The following is a 12,537-nucleotide window of genomic DNA, read 5'->3' as shown; positions in this document are numbered from 1 at the left end:
AAGCAAAAATGGCCAGACTTCGTCTCACCTATTTTGGTCATGTTGTCAGAAGGGACCATTCCTTGGAGAAGGATGTCATGCTTGGTAGGGTGGAGGGTTGATGAAAGAGGGGCAGGCCTTCAACAAGGTGGATTGACATAGTGGCTGCAATGATGGGCTCAAGTATAGCAGGGATTGTGGAGCTGGCGCGGGATCAGGCAGTGTTTCATTCTGCTGTGTATGGGGTTGCTATGAGTCAGAAACAGCTCAACGGCACCTAACAACAACAATTGAGAAAGGGACCAGTTCTTGGAGAAGGATATTATGTTTGGTAAAGCAGAGGGTCAGCAAAGAAGGGGAAGATCTTTAAGCAGATGGATTGAAACAGTGGCTGCAACGATGGATCCAATCATAACAAGGATTGTGAGGATGTTGCAGGACCAAACAGTGTTTTGTTCTGTTGTATATAGGATTACTATGAGTCAAGGCTGACTCAATGGCACCTAACAGCCTAACAATAATTAAGAAATACCAATAGCCAAATTTTCATTAAGGATTATTGGCAATAATGCTGTTTATTATTGTTTATTATTCTAAAATCACTGCCTATTTTTCCTAAATCACCTATTTCATGGAACTTGCATGCTTTATTATATGAGAAAATAGGTTGTGATTATCATATGGTCATTTTTATGATGCAGATAGATGAAATAGATAGAAAGTATCACTAAAAGTATTCCTAGATGCTGCTGTATCTCTAATAATTAAAGATATGATCCTAGAAAAGAAATGCAAAAATGAAATCATTTTATTCTAGGTATGTAAGAACAATGCAAAATTTTATTCTGACAAATCAAGAGAGTAAAATTTGATTGGAACACATTCTGGTACCTAGTGCCACTCTGACAAGAATATACCACAAATGGGATGACCTTAACAAATAGGAGTTTATTCTTATAATTTGGAAGCTTTAAGTCCAAGTTCAAGGTGCCAGGCTCTATGGGATGAGTGAAAGCCCCTCAACCTTGGAGTCCAGCTCTGCCTCCTGCTCCCAGCCACTGGAGCTAGAGGAGTTTCTTCACTAAGACAGCTGTTGGCTGCTGAGGCTGAGAAGCCCCATGGTTGACAAGTAAAAGGCACAGTCCCAATGTTACCAAACCACATGGCAGACCATTAACTTAAGTCCATTGTAAGTCCCAAGGTCAGCAGAGCATAGCAGGCTGCTGAGCAATGACACAGCTACATGCAGCGCCCAAGGGTACTGTAGGCTCGAGACCATTTCCAAGGCTTCTCCTTACATACAGGGAGCAGACCACATCCCAAAGGTAGCTACTCAGCTGCTTGTGGTAAATCCCACCATGGAGCTGATTGCCAGTCTCATCATGGGAAATAACTGCCACCAGCTGTCCAACCACTCAACCAGGCCCAGCCAAGTTGACACACAAACATAACTAGCACAGAACAGTAAGATATAAATATGATAAAGATGTATACATCTGTGTGTGTTTGTGTGTGCACATGCACATGTGTTTTCAACCATATAGATTACTGAAGATATGAGCAAAGTCTCAGAACTGCAATGGCTCTTTTAGGTAATAATGGGTGATTACTGGGGAGTATAAAGAACTTACCACATTGCTATTGAATTTCATCATTATTCACAAAATCCCAAAGAATATTGCCTGATATCTTAAATTTTATAAAGCAGGTGTTCCTTTCTTTTATCATAGGATTACAGGGTGAATATTTTTCTTCGTCAGAAATGGAATGATCCTCGTCTTGCATATAGTGAATATCCTGATGACTCTTTAGACCTAGACCCTTCCATGTTGGATTCCATTTGGAAACCTGATCTGTTCTTTGCCAATGAAAAGGGTGCCAACTTTCATGAAGTTACTACAGACAACAAATTGTTAAGAATTTTCAAAAATGGAAATGTTCTCTATTCAATAAGGTGAGTCATAGATTTTGTCCTGAATTAGAAGTTTGTATACTGTTATTATATTTTCTTCCTATTCTTCTTTTTTTTTTGTCAGGGGGGTGGGGGGTGTAAAAGTTTTGCAATTTGTGAGCAAATGCTTATCATTGCTCCACTTAAGTTCCTCTAAAATGCATTCCCCAAATACATCTAATCAAGATGTAGTTATGTACTCTTGTTAATAACATAGATTCAAGAACCAGATCCAGGAAGTGTATAGTTCCCAGATATCTGTTCTTTAAGCAAGTGTCCCAGTTAATTCTTAGCATCAACCCATTTGTCAGGAAGCTTAAAGAAAAATTGAAAGGCAGCTGAATCATATATTGTGATTATACTTTTTGTATACATATCTATTTAAATATTTATACATGAAGTAATGCTTAGATTTCCTATCTGATATCTATTTCACATAAATTATTTTTCAGGTATATTTACATTTTAAATTTTTTGTGGGGCTCCAACCATTTTTCACCTTAGCTGTCAATTTCAATCCTTTGTAGCATGTTGCAAGTAGTAATTTTTTAATAAACTTTGAAGAAAATAGAGAATAAATAAATCACTGTAATATGTAAAAAAATGTTAGCAGTCAAAACCTTTATCATGATTGCTGGTAAAGATCTTATTTACATTTCAATTATTCATTTTACATTTATCAGTAGACAATATAAAATTTAAACTTAATACTAAAATATGAAAATAACTAATACTAAAACATAATCACTAATTTCTTTTAGTTTAACTCTATAACTCTAGAACTCATTCAACTTTAGTCATACATTAAATATCAAAGAGGTACAAATTCAGTAAATAGGAAACTACAAAGTTATGCTTTGATGATTTGTATGGCATCTGAAAAATCTTCTAACATGGAGTGATAATCTTAAACCTATCATAAGTATTTTCTTAATTCAATTGTGAAAAACAGGACATCAGGAGCAGAAATGACATTATTTTTCTTAGGGCAAGGAGAATGTGCTCTGTTTAGAGACAAGCAAATATTTTTTTTATTTTTTTTTTTATGTCAGTAAGTGTTTTAAAGGCTATCACAGTGTACTTAATATTGAAACTTTAGACTTAAAATAAATCCCTTATACTTAATTTCTCTCTTATTTCCTCTTTTGTTAACTTGTTTTCTCATAAAGAAAGGAAACATTTGATTTTGAATTTGCCTGCCAAGCATCAGGGATAGTTTCTATTTTTGTCAGGTAATAGACTAAAGTGAAGGAATGTGATTGAAATTTTTACTCTTAGTTGCTTGGTAATTTTTGAAACTAATTTTTTCTGCAAAGTGGTTTCATAAATAATGTTAATTTCTTCAATCGAACATATTATGTCTGCTTTCACATGTTTTCTGTTTCATGTGAACAAATTTTCTTTCAATAAATTTATTAATTCCTAAGAGTAACAAGATGACATACTGTATTATTAGTAAAATAATACTTTCATCAGATGTCTGAAAAAATTGTTTGTTAATCTTGAATGATTAAGTCACTAAGAACATATTGTATACTGTTAATATGTATGCACCAAACAGCATAACTGAAAAACATGTAAAGCAAAACTGATAGACTTGAAAGGAGAAATATACAAATCTAAAATTACAATTGAAGACTTCAACTCTTCTCTCTCAAAAATTGATATATAGCTAAACAGAAATTTGTCAGTGGTACAGAAGAGCTCAACATCAACAGAATCTAATTGGCATTCATAGAACATTCCACCCAGCAGAATATACTCTATGTCCAAGTGACCACAGAAAATATACCAAGAAAGGCCATATCCTGAGCCATGAGATAAACTTCAAAAAATTGAAATGACTTTTAGTCAGAGAGAGTGTGTTGTCTGGCCACAAGATAATCAAACTATAAGTTAATAACAAAAGATAATGGAGAATCTCTAATCACTTGTAAACTAAACAACACAATTCCAATTAATCCAAGGGTCAAAATGGAAGAGGGAACTACAAAATATAATGAACTGAATAAAAATCCAAACAAAAGATAAATTTGTGGGATAAAGCTAAAGGAATGATGAGGGAAATTTTTGTAGTACTCTTAGTGACCTTATATATAACAACAGGAAATACAACCTAGTCCTATGCCATTTTCACAATATTTACTATGCTTGAGCCCATCATCACAGCCACTGTGTTAATCCATCCTGTTTAGGGTCTTCCCCTTTTTTGCTAACCCTCTGCTTTACCAAGCATAATACCTTTCTTCAGAGACTGATTCCTTCTGACAGCTTGACCAAAGTAGGTAAGATGAGGTATGGTCATTCTTGCTTCTAAGGAAGAATTTTGGGGCACATGTTCCGTTGGAGATTTTTTTAATTTACTAGCAATCCATGATATTTTCAGTATTCTTCACCAATACCACAATTCAATGTCATCAATTTATCTTCAGTCTTCCTTATTCATTGTCCAGCTTTCACATGCATATGAGGTGATTGAAAATACCATAGCTTGGATCATGATTGCTGTTAGGTGCCATCAAGTCATAACAACCCTATGTATATCAGACAAAACACTGTCCAGTCATGCACCATCCTCACGATCCTTGCTATGTTGAGCCCATTATTGCAAACCGTGTGTCAATCCATCTTGTTCACAGTCCTCCACTTTTTTGCTGATTCTCCACTTTACCAAGCATGGTATCTTTCTCCAGAGAATGGTCCCTTCTGACAACATGACCCATGCAGGTGAGACAAAGCCTAGCCATTCTTTCTTCCAAGAAGCATTCTGGCTGCATTTCTTCCAGGACAGATTTGTTCCTTCTTCTGGCAATCCATGGTATTTTCGGTATTCTTCACCAATGCTGCAATTCAAAGACCATCTTCTTCAGTATTCTTTGTTTATTGTCCACCTTTCACATGCATATGAGGTGATTGAAAGTATCCTGGCTTGGATTAGGTGCACCTTACTCTTCAAAGTAACGTCTTTACTCTTCAACAAAGAGGTGTTTTGCAGCAGATTTTCCCAGTGCAATAAAAAGTGTGATTTCTTGACTGCTGCTTCCATGGATATTGACTATGGATCCAAGTAAAATGAAATCTTTGACAATTTCAATTTCTTCTCTGTTTTTCATAATGTTGTTTATTGTCCAGTTGTAAGCATTTTTGTTTTGTGTTGAGGTGTGATCTAACATAGTTGGAAGACTGAAGACTGTAGTCTTTGATCTGTATCAGTAAGTCCTTTACTTTCAACAAGCATGGTTTTGTCATCTGCATATCTTGAAGGTTTCCTTCAGTTCTGATGCTATGTTCTTCTTCATATAGTCCAGCTTCTCAGATTATTTGCTCAGTGTGCAGATTGAATAAGTATACTGAAAGGGTACAACCCTGACACATTCCCTTCCTGATTTTAAACCATGGAGTATCCCCTTGTTCTATTTGAAGGACAGCCTCTTATTCTATGTGCAGGTTCCTCATGAGCATAATTAAGTGTTTTGGAATTCCCATTGTTCATAATCTTATCCTTAATTGGTTATGATCCATACAGTCTAATGCCTTTGCATAGTCAATAAAACACAAGTAAACATCTTTTTGGTATTCTTTGCTTTCAGCCAAGATCCATCTGACAGCAGAAATAATATCTCTCATTCTTTTCTTCTTCTGAACCCAGCCTGTATTTCTGGCAGTTCCCTGGCAATACACTGGTGCAAGCATTTTTTAATTATATTCAGCAAAATTTTACTTGTGTATGATATTAATGACACTGTTTGATAATTTCCACATTCTGTTGGATCACCTTTCTTTGGAATGGGCAAAATATCAATCCCTTTCAGTCAGTTGGTCAGTGTCATAATTACGATATTGTGTAAACTTGGCTAGGTTTGGTTTTGAGTGCCTGGGCAGCTGGATATAGTGATTCCTCAAGATGAGACTGGTAATCAATTCCATGGTGGAATCCACTGTGAGCAGCTGAGTATCTGCTTTAGGGATGTGGTCTTTTTCCAGTATATATGAAGAAGCTTTGAGAAAAGTCTATGGACTTTTTGGCATACTAGGACCCTGCACATAGCCGAGTCTTCATCAATAGCCTGCCATGTTGTCTGCCAATCTTGAGAGTGTTTCTGGACTTGAACTAGTGGCCTGCCTTGTTGCTTATAATCTTGAGAGTATACTATTTTACTTGTTGACTTTGGGTTCATCAACCTCAGCAGCCAACAGCTGCCTGAGTTAAGAGATGCCTCCAGATCCAATGGGCTAGGAGCAAGAGGCAGAGCTGAAGCCCAAGGTTGTAGGACTTTCACCCAGTCCCTGGAGCTGGCACTTTGAACTTGGACTTCTAACTTTCTAAACTGTAACAGTATAAATCCCTGTTTGTTCAAACCACTAACTTGTGTTATTTTCTATTAGAGCAGCACTAGATAACCAAAACAGAATTTGGTACCAAGAGTGGAGTGTTGCTTTAACAGATATCTAAAATGTGGAAACAGCACTGTAGTCTATTCTTGGACCTGAGATCCCTGCACTGAGATGATGACTTAGGAACCTACAGAGAGACCAGCAGAAATATCAGCCTGAGACAGAGCAACAATCTTACCAACCCACACAGGAGAAAGCTGAGTGCCTTTGTTCAGGCAGCTTCCTGGTGGAGTAGGTTGCCTTTCGACACTACTTGGTAGAAGGGACCAGTGTGAGATGGAGAAGTAGGCCTGCTGGGTCATGGATCACAGAGCTGAGTGTCTTTGCACAAGAAGCTTCCTGGCAGAGTGGGGTTTTTTTGGTTATTAATTGGCAGATGCTGAGATACCAAGGAAATGGTAGCAGAGCTGCCTCAGCCTCAAAGTTTAGGACCATGGCCTCTGGGTATGGAACCACCACAGCCTCCTAGGATTCAAGAAGTCAGATCTTCACTAACTTGGTTCTGAAGTGTGGGGCTGTTGTTCCTGGGAACCAGTGGGATGGGGCCATAGCTGCTCCCCAAAAGGGAGAGGCAGTGTTGTCATGTCCAAGGGGCAGAGGAACTGGGGCTGCCAGGCCCAGGGGGTGAAGTCGCCACTCAGATGGACTGGGAGACTTGTGTCACCCAATGAAGGAGATCTGCACATGTCAAGTTGACAAGGGGTGAAATTATGGTAGTTAAGGTTATGTATCAACTTGGCTAGGCTTCCTTTTGAGTGTCTGGGCAGCTAGATGTAGTGATTCCCCATGAAGAGACTGTTAATCAATTCCATGGTGGAATCTGCTGTGAGTAGCTAAGTAGCTGCCTTAGGGATGTGGTCTGCTTCCAGTATATATGACCTTTTGAGAAAGGTCTGTGGACTTTTTGGGACACTTGGACCCACATGTGGCTGAGTTTTATTCTGCAGCCTGTCATGTTGCCTGCTGATCTTTGACTTTTTCTGGACTTGAACTAGTGGCCTGCTGTGTTGCCTAATAATCTTGGGACTGTGCCACTTTACTTGTAGACATTGGGTTTGTCAGCCTCAGCACCCAGCAGCTGCCTGAGTTAAGAGACATCTCCAGGTCCAGTGTACCAGGAACAAGAGGCAGAGCTGAAGCCCAAGGTCGAGGGGACTTCATCCAATGCCTAGAGCTGGCACTTTGAACTTGGACTTCTAGCGTCCTAAACTGTAAAAGAATAAATCCCTGTTTGTTCAAGCCACCCACTTGTGGTGCTTTCTGTTAGAACAGCACTAAACACAATGCAACCACTGCCGTGGAGTCAGATCTGACTCATAGCAACCCCTCCTTGTGTTTCCGAGAAAGTATCACTATGGAAGTAGATTGTCCAACCTTCCTTCCAAAGAGTGGCTGGTAGGTTTGAACAACCAATCTTCTAGTTAGTAGTCAAATGCCTCAGGTGTTATGCCAAAACAGCCATATAGTTGTCTTCCAAATTACTTTGGAGAAATAAGTAAGTGCCTCCAGTGCTGCATCTGATTGTTGAAAGATCTCAGTGGGTATTCCATCAATTCCTGTAGCCTTATTTTTCACCAATTCCTTCAGTGAAGCTTCAACTTCTCCCTTAAATAGCATTGGATCTTCATCATATGCCACCTCATGAGATGGATGAACATCGACCAATAATTTTTGGACAGTGACTCTGTGTATTCCTTCTATCTTCTTTAACGCTACCCATATCATTCAATATTTTGCCCATAGAATTTTTCAATATTGCAACTTGAGGCTTAAATTTTTTCTTCAGTTCATTCAGCTTGAGACATGCTGAGCATATCCTTCCCTTCTGATTTTCTAACTCTAGGTCTTTGCATATTTTATAATAATTGTCTTTGTCTTCTTGAGCTACTCTTTAAGTTCTGTTCAGTTCTTTTATTTTTTCATTTCTTCTATTTTCTTTGGCTACTCTCCATTCAAGAGCAATTTTCAGAGTCTTTTCTGATATCTAGTTTGGTCTTTTCTTCCCTTCCTGTCTTTTTCATGACCTTTTGCTTTCTTCATGTATGATATTCTTGACATCATCCCACAACTTGTCTTGTTTTTGGTCATTGGTGTTCAATGCAAAAAATCTATTCTTCAGAGGGTCTCTAAATTCATAAGGATATAATCAAGGTCATATTTTGGATCTTGTGGACTTGTATTAATTTTCTTCAGCTTCAACCTGAACTTGCATATGAGCAATTGATGGTCTGTTCCACATTCAGCTCCTGGCCTTGTTTTGGTTAAAGATACTGAGCTTCTTCATCACCTCTTTCCACAGATGTAGTTGATCTTCTTCCTGGGTATTCCATCTGGTGAGGTCCACCTGTATAGACTCCATTTATGTTGTTGAAAAAAAGGTATTTACAATGAATAAGTCTTGCAAAATTCTATCATGTGATCTTTGGTGTCATTTCTATCACCAAGGCCATATTTTCCAACTAGTGATGATTCTTCATTTCCAACTTTTGCATTCCAATCTCCAGTAATAATTAATACATATTGATTGCATGTTTCATCAATTTCAGACTGCAGAAGTTGGCAAAAGTCTTCAATTTTTTCATCTTAACTTTAGTGGTTGGTGCATAGATTTGAATTATACTAATATTCACTGGTCTTCCTTATAAGCATATTGTCCTATCACTGACAGCATCATACTTCAGGACAGATCCCCAAACATTCTTTTTGATGATGAATGTTATACCATTCCTCTTCAATTGGTCATTCCCAGAATAGTAGACCATATGATTGTCTGATTCAAGATGGCCAACACCAGTCCACCTCAACTCTCTAATGCCTAGGCAATTGATGTTTATCTGCTCCATTTCATTTTTGACAACTTCCAATTTTCCTATTTTCATACTTGGTATATTCCATGTCTAAATATTAATGGATTTTTGCAGCTCTTTCTTCCCATTTTGAGTGGTACCCGATCAGCAAATGGAGGTCCTGAAAACTTTACTCTGTCCACACCATTAATGTTGACTGTACTTTGAGGACCCAGCTCTTCCCAATTATATTTGAGTGCCTTCTGACCTGAGGGACTCATAATCTGCCTTGGGTTAAGCACACTTTAGTCTTGCTCTTCAACACTTTTTTTTTTTTTTTTTTTTTAGTGCTTTTGAGTTGTCTTCAACTCATAGTAACCCTACATATAGCAGAATGAAACACTGCCTGGTCCTGTGCAACCTCATAATACTTGTTATACCTGAGCCCATCATTCCAATCACTGTGACAATCTATTTCATTGAGAGCCTTCCCCTTTTTTACTGACTCTTCACTTTAACAAGCATGGTATTGTTCTCCAGGGAATGGTCCTTTCTGACAACATGACCAAAGTAGGTGAGACAAAGTTGTCATTCTCACTTACAACGAGCATTCTGGCTGCACTTCTTCCAGGACAGATTTGTTTGTTTTTCTGATAATCCATGGTACTTTCAGTATTCTTTGCTGACACCACAAATCAGAAGCATCAACTCTTCTTTGGTCTTCCTTATTCATTGTCCAGCTACCACATCCATATGAGGCAACTGAAAATACCATGGCTTGAGTTAAGTGTACTTTAGTCTTCAAAGCGATATCTTTGCCCTTCATCACTTTAAAGAGGTCTTTTGCAGCAAGTTTGCCTAGTGCAATATGACATCTGATTTCTTGACTGCTGCTTCCATTGGTGTTGATTGTGGAACCAAGTAATATCAAATCTTTGACATTTTCAATCTTTTCTCCACTTATTGTTATCCTGCATATTGATCTAGTTTTGAGGATTTTTGTTTTCTTTATGTTGAGGTGCAATCCATATGGCAGATGGTAGTCTTTAATCTTCATCAGTAAGTGCTTCACGTCATCTTCACTGTCAGCAAGGAAAGTTGTGTCATCTGCATATTGCAAGTTGTAAATGAGTCTTCCTCCATCCCTGATGTGATATTCTTCATCTAGTCCAGCTTCTCAGATTATTTACTCAGCATACAGATTGAATAAGTATAATGAAAGGATACAACCCTGGTGCACTTCCTTCCTGATTTTAAACCATGCAGTATCCCTTTGTTCTATTTAAATGACAGCCTCCTAGTTTATGTACAGTTTCCTCATGAGAACAATGAAATGTTCTGAAATTCCCATTCTTCTCAATGTTATCCATAATTTGCTATGTTCCACGCAGTCAATTGCTTTTGCATCATCAATAAAACACATTAAACATCTTTCCGATAGTCTTTGCTTTCAGCCAAGATCCATCTGATGTCAGCAATGATATACCTTTAACACTTTAAAGACAGCTTTGCAGTAGATTTACCCAGTGCAATATGTTGCCTAATTTCTCCCTTCCTTCCTTCCTTTCTTCTTTCCTTCCTTCCTTCCTTCCTTCGTCACTCCGTCCCTTCCTCCCTCCCACCCTTCCTTCCTTTCTCTCTTTCTTTCTTTCCTTTTTAACTTTAATGTGATTGGATGAAAGTTTACAGAGCAAATTCATCTTCCCTACAGCAGTTCACAAGACATTGACTGTAATCACCCACAGTGCAACAGCTTGCCTCCCACTTCCTCCCCATAGCCACCTCTTCACTGTGTCCTTCCCTCCCAAGCTGTCTCCCTATGCATACACAGCCCTTCTATTCTCCCATGATTGATTTCCTCAAGGAGTGTATCTACCTAACATAAATGTTCAGCTCATGTCCCTGTCTTTTGTTTGGCTAGAAGCCACAGTGGTGGGTTCAATTCCAGACCTGAAGGGCATCTAGGGTCCATAGTCTCAGTGGTTCCATCAAGCTCTATCAGAACAGCAAATCTGGTCCCCCTTTTTTTTATTTTTTATGATTTTGAGTTTTGTTCCACATGTTCTCCCACTCTATACAAGATCTCCTACATAGATCCCCCTTTGGGTGGTTGACAGAGGTAGCCTGGCACCATCTAGTTTTTCTGGTCTTATAATCATATAGGCTGAGGATTGCATAGTGTATCAGTCCCTTGGAGTAATTGTTTCCATGTGTCTTTGGTTTTCTTCATTAGTGTCTTTGGTTTTCTTCATATTTCCTTACTCTGCACAAGGAGAGACCCAGCATTGCACCTAGATGGCCACTTGCAAGCTTTTATGATTCCAGTTGCTACTTGCCAAAGTAGGATGTGGAACATTGTTTCTGTCTATTATGTTATGCCAGTTGAGCTTGATGTCCCTTGCAACTATGGTCCCGAGCCCACAGGTCCAATTACTTGCTCCCTCTGGGTAGCTGGCTGTGCCCAAAAAGTGACTACAACCTTGTCACTTATCAGCTCTACTATATACTTGGGAATTCTTACAAAATATACAAATACACTTGTAGAAACATTGTCTGTCAACCCTATACATGGTCATGGGCACACTCACCTCTGCAAAGAAACATCTAATTGTTCTGCCTATCCATCCATCTATCCACTCATAGAGCAACGTTTGTCATCACTGATAACACAGTACTGTATGTGCAAAAGCGTTTTTTTTTTCTTTGTTGTCTGTACCTCCCACGCACTTCTTCATATCTTCCTCTTCCTCAATGCCACCGTGTTGATCACTCACATTTGGTACATTCTTCTCTTCACCCAAATCAGTACCTGACTCTACCTATCTAGCAGTGTTCTCTCGTCTCCCTTCCAACTCCTGGTAACCAATAAAGAAAATTTCCTTCCATATATAAAACTTTTCTTGACTTTTTACAGTAATGGACTAATAAAGTGTTTGTCCTTCTGTGATTGACTTATTTCACTCAGCATAATGTCCTCCAAGTTCATCCACATTATGCAGTGTTTTGCAGATTGTACATTATTCTTTAAGGCTGCATAGTATTCCATGGTGTGTATGTACCATAGTTTGGTTATACATTCTTCTGTTGATAGGCACCTAGATTGTTTCCATCCTTTTCCTATTATAAGTAGTGTTGTGATGAACATGGGTGTGTATATTATCTGTTCTTGTCCTGGTTCTCACTTCTTTAAGAAATATACCTAGTAATGGAATGGCTGTGTCAAATGGTATTTCTAATTCCAACTTTTTAAGGAATCATCATACTGCTTTCCAGAGTGGTTGTATCATTTGACAGTCCCACCAGCAGTGCATGAGAGTCTCCTTGACAGCATTTGTTATTTTCTGTCTTGTAGAACTTTGCTACTAGTGCTCGGGCAAGATGGTATTACATTGCTGTTTTGATTTGTAGCTCTCTAATGGCTAATGA

General features: G+C 38.4%; 1 protein-coding gene across 1 annotated transcript in view; it reads left to right on the top strand.

The window, feature by feature from the left end:
* Positions 1 to 12,537, top strand: part of GLRA3 (glycine receptor alpha 3) — a 433,080-nt gene that overhangs the window by 237,453 nt on the left and 183,090 nt on the right. Inside the window, 1 exon segment of the mRNA XM_007950352.2 lies at positions 1,710 to 1,933. Within this exon segment, the coding sequence (XP_007948543.2) occupies positions 1,710 to 1,933 (224 nt within the window).

Source organism: Orycteropus afer, unplaced genomic scaffold, assembly GCF_000298275.1.
Source record: "Orycteropus afer afer isolate SDZICR_OR568_19922 unplaced genomic scaffold, OryAfe1.0 scaffold00268, whole genome shotgun sequence".
Classification (NCBI taxonomy): domain Eukaryota; kingdom Metazoa; phylum Chordata; class Mammalia; order Tubulidentata; family Orycteropodidae; genus Orycteropus; species Orycteropus afer.
This window is presented reverse-complemented; position numbering and strand designations above follow the sequence as displayed.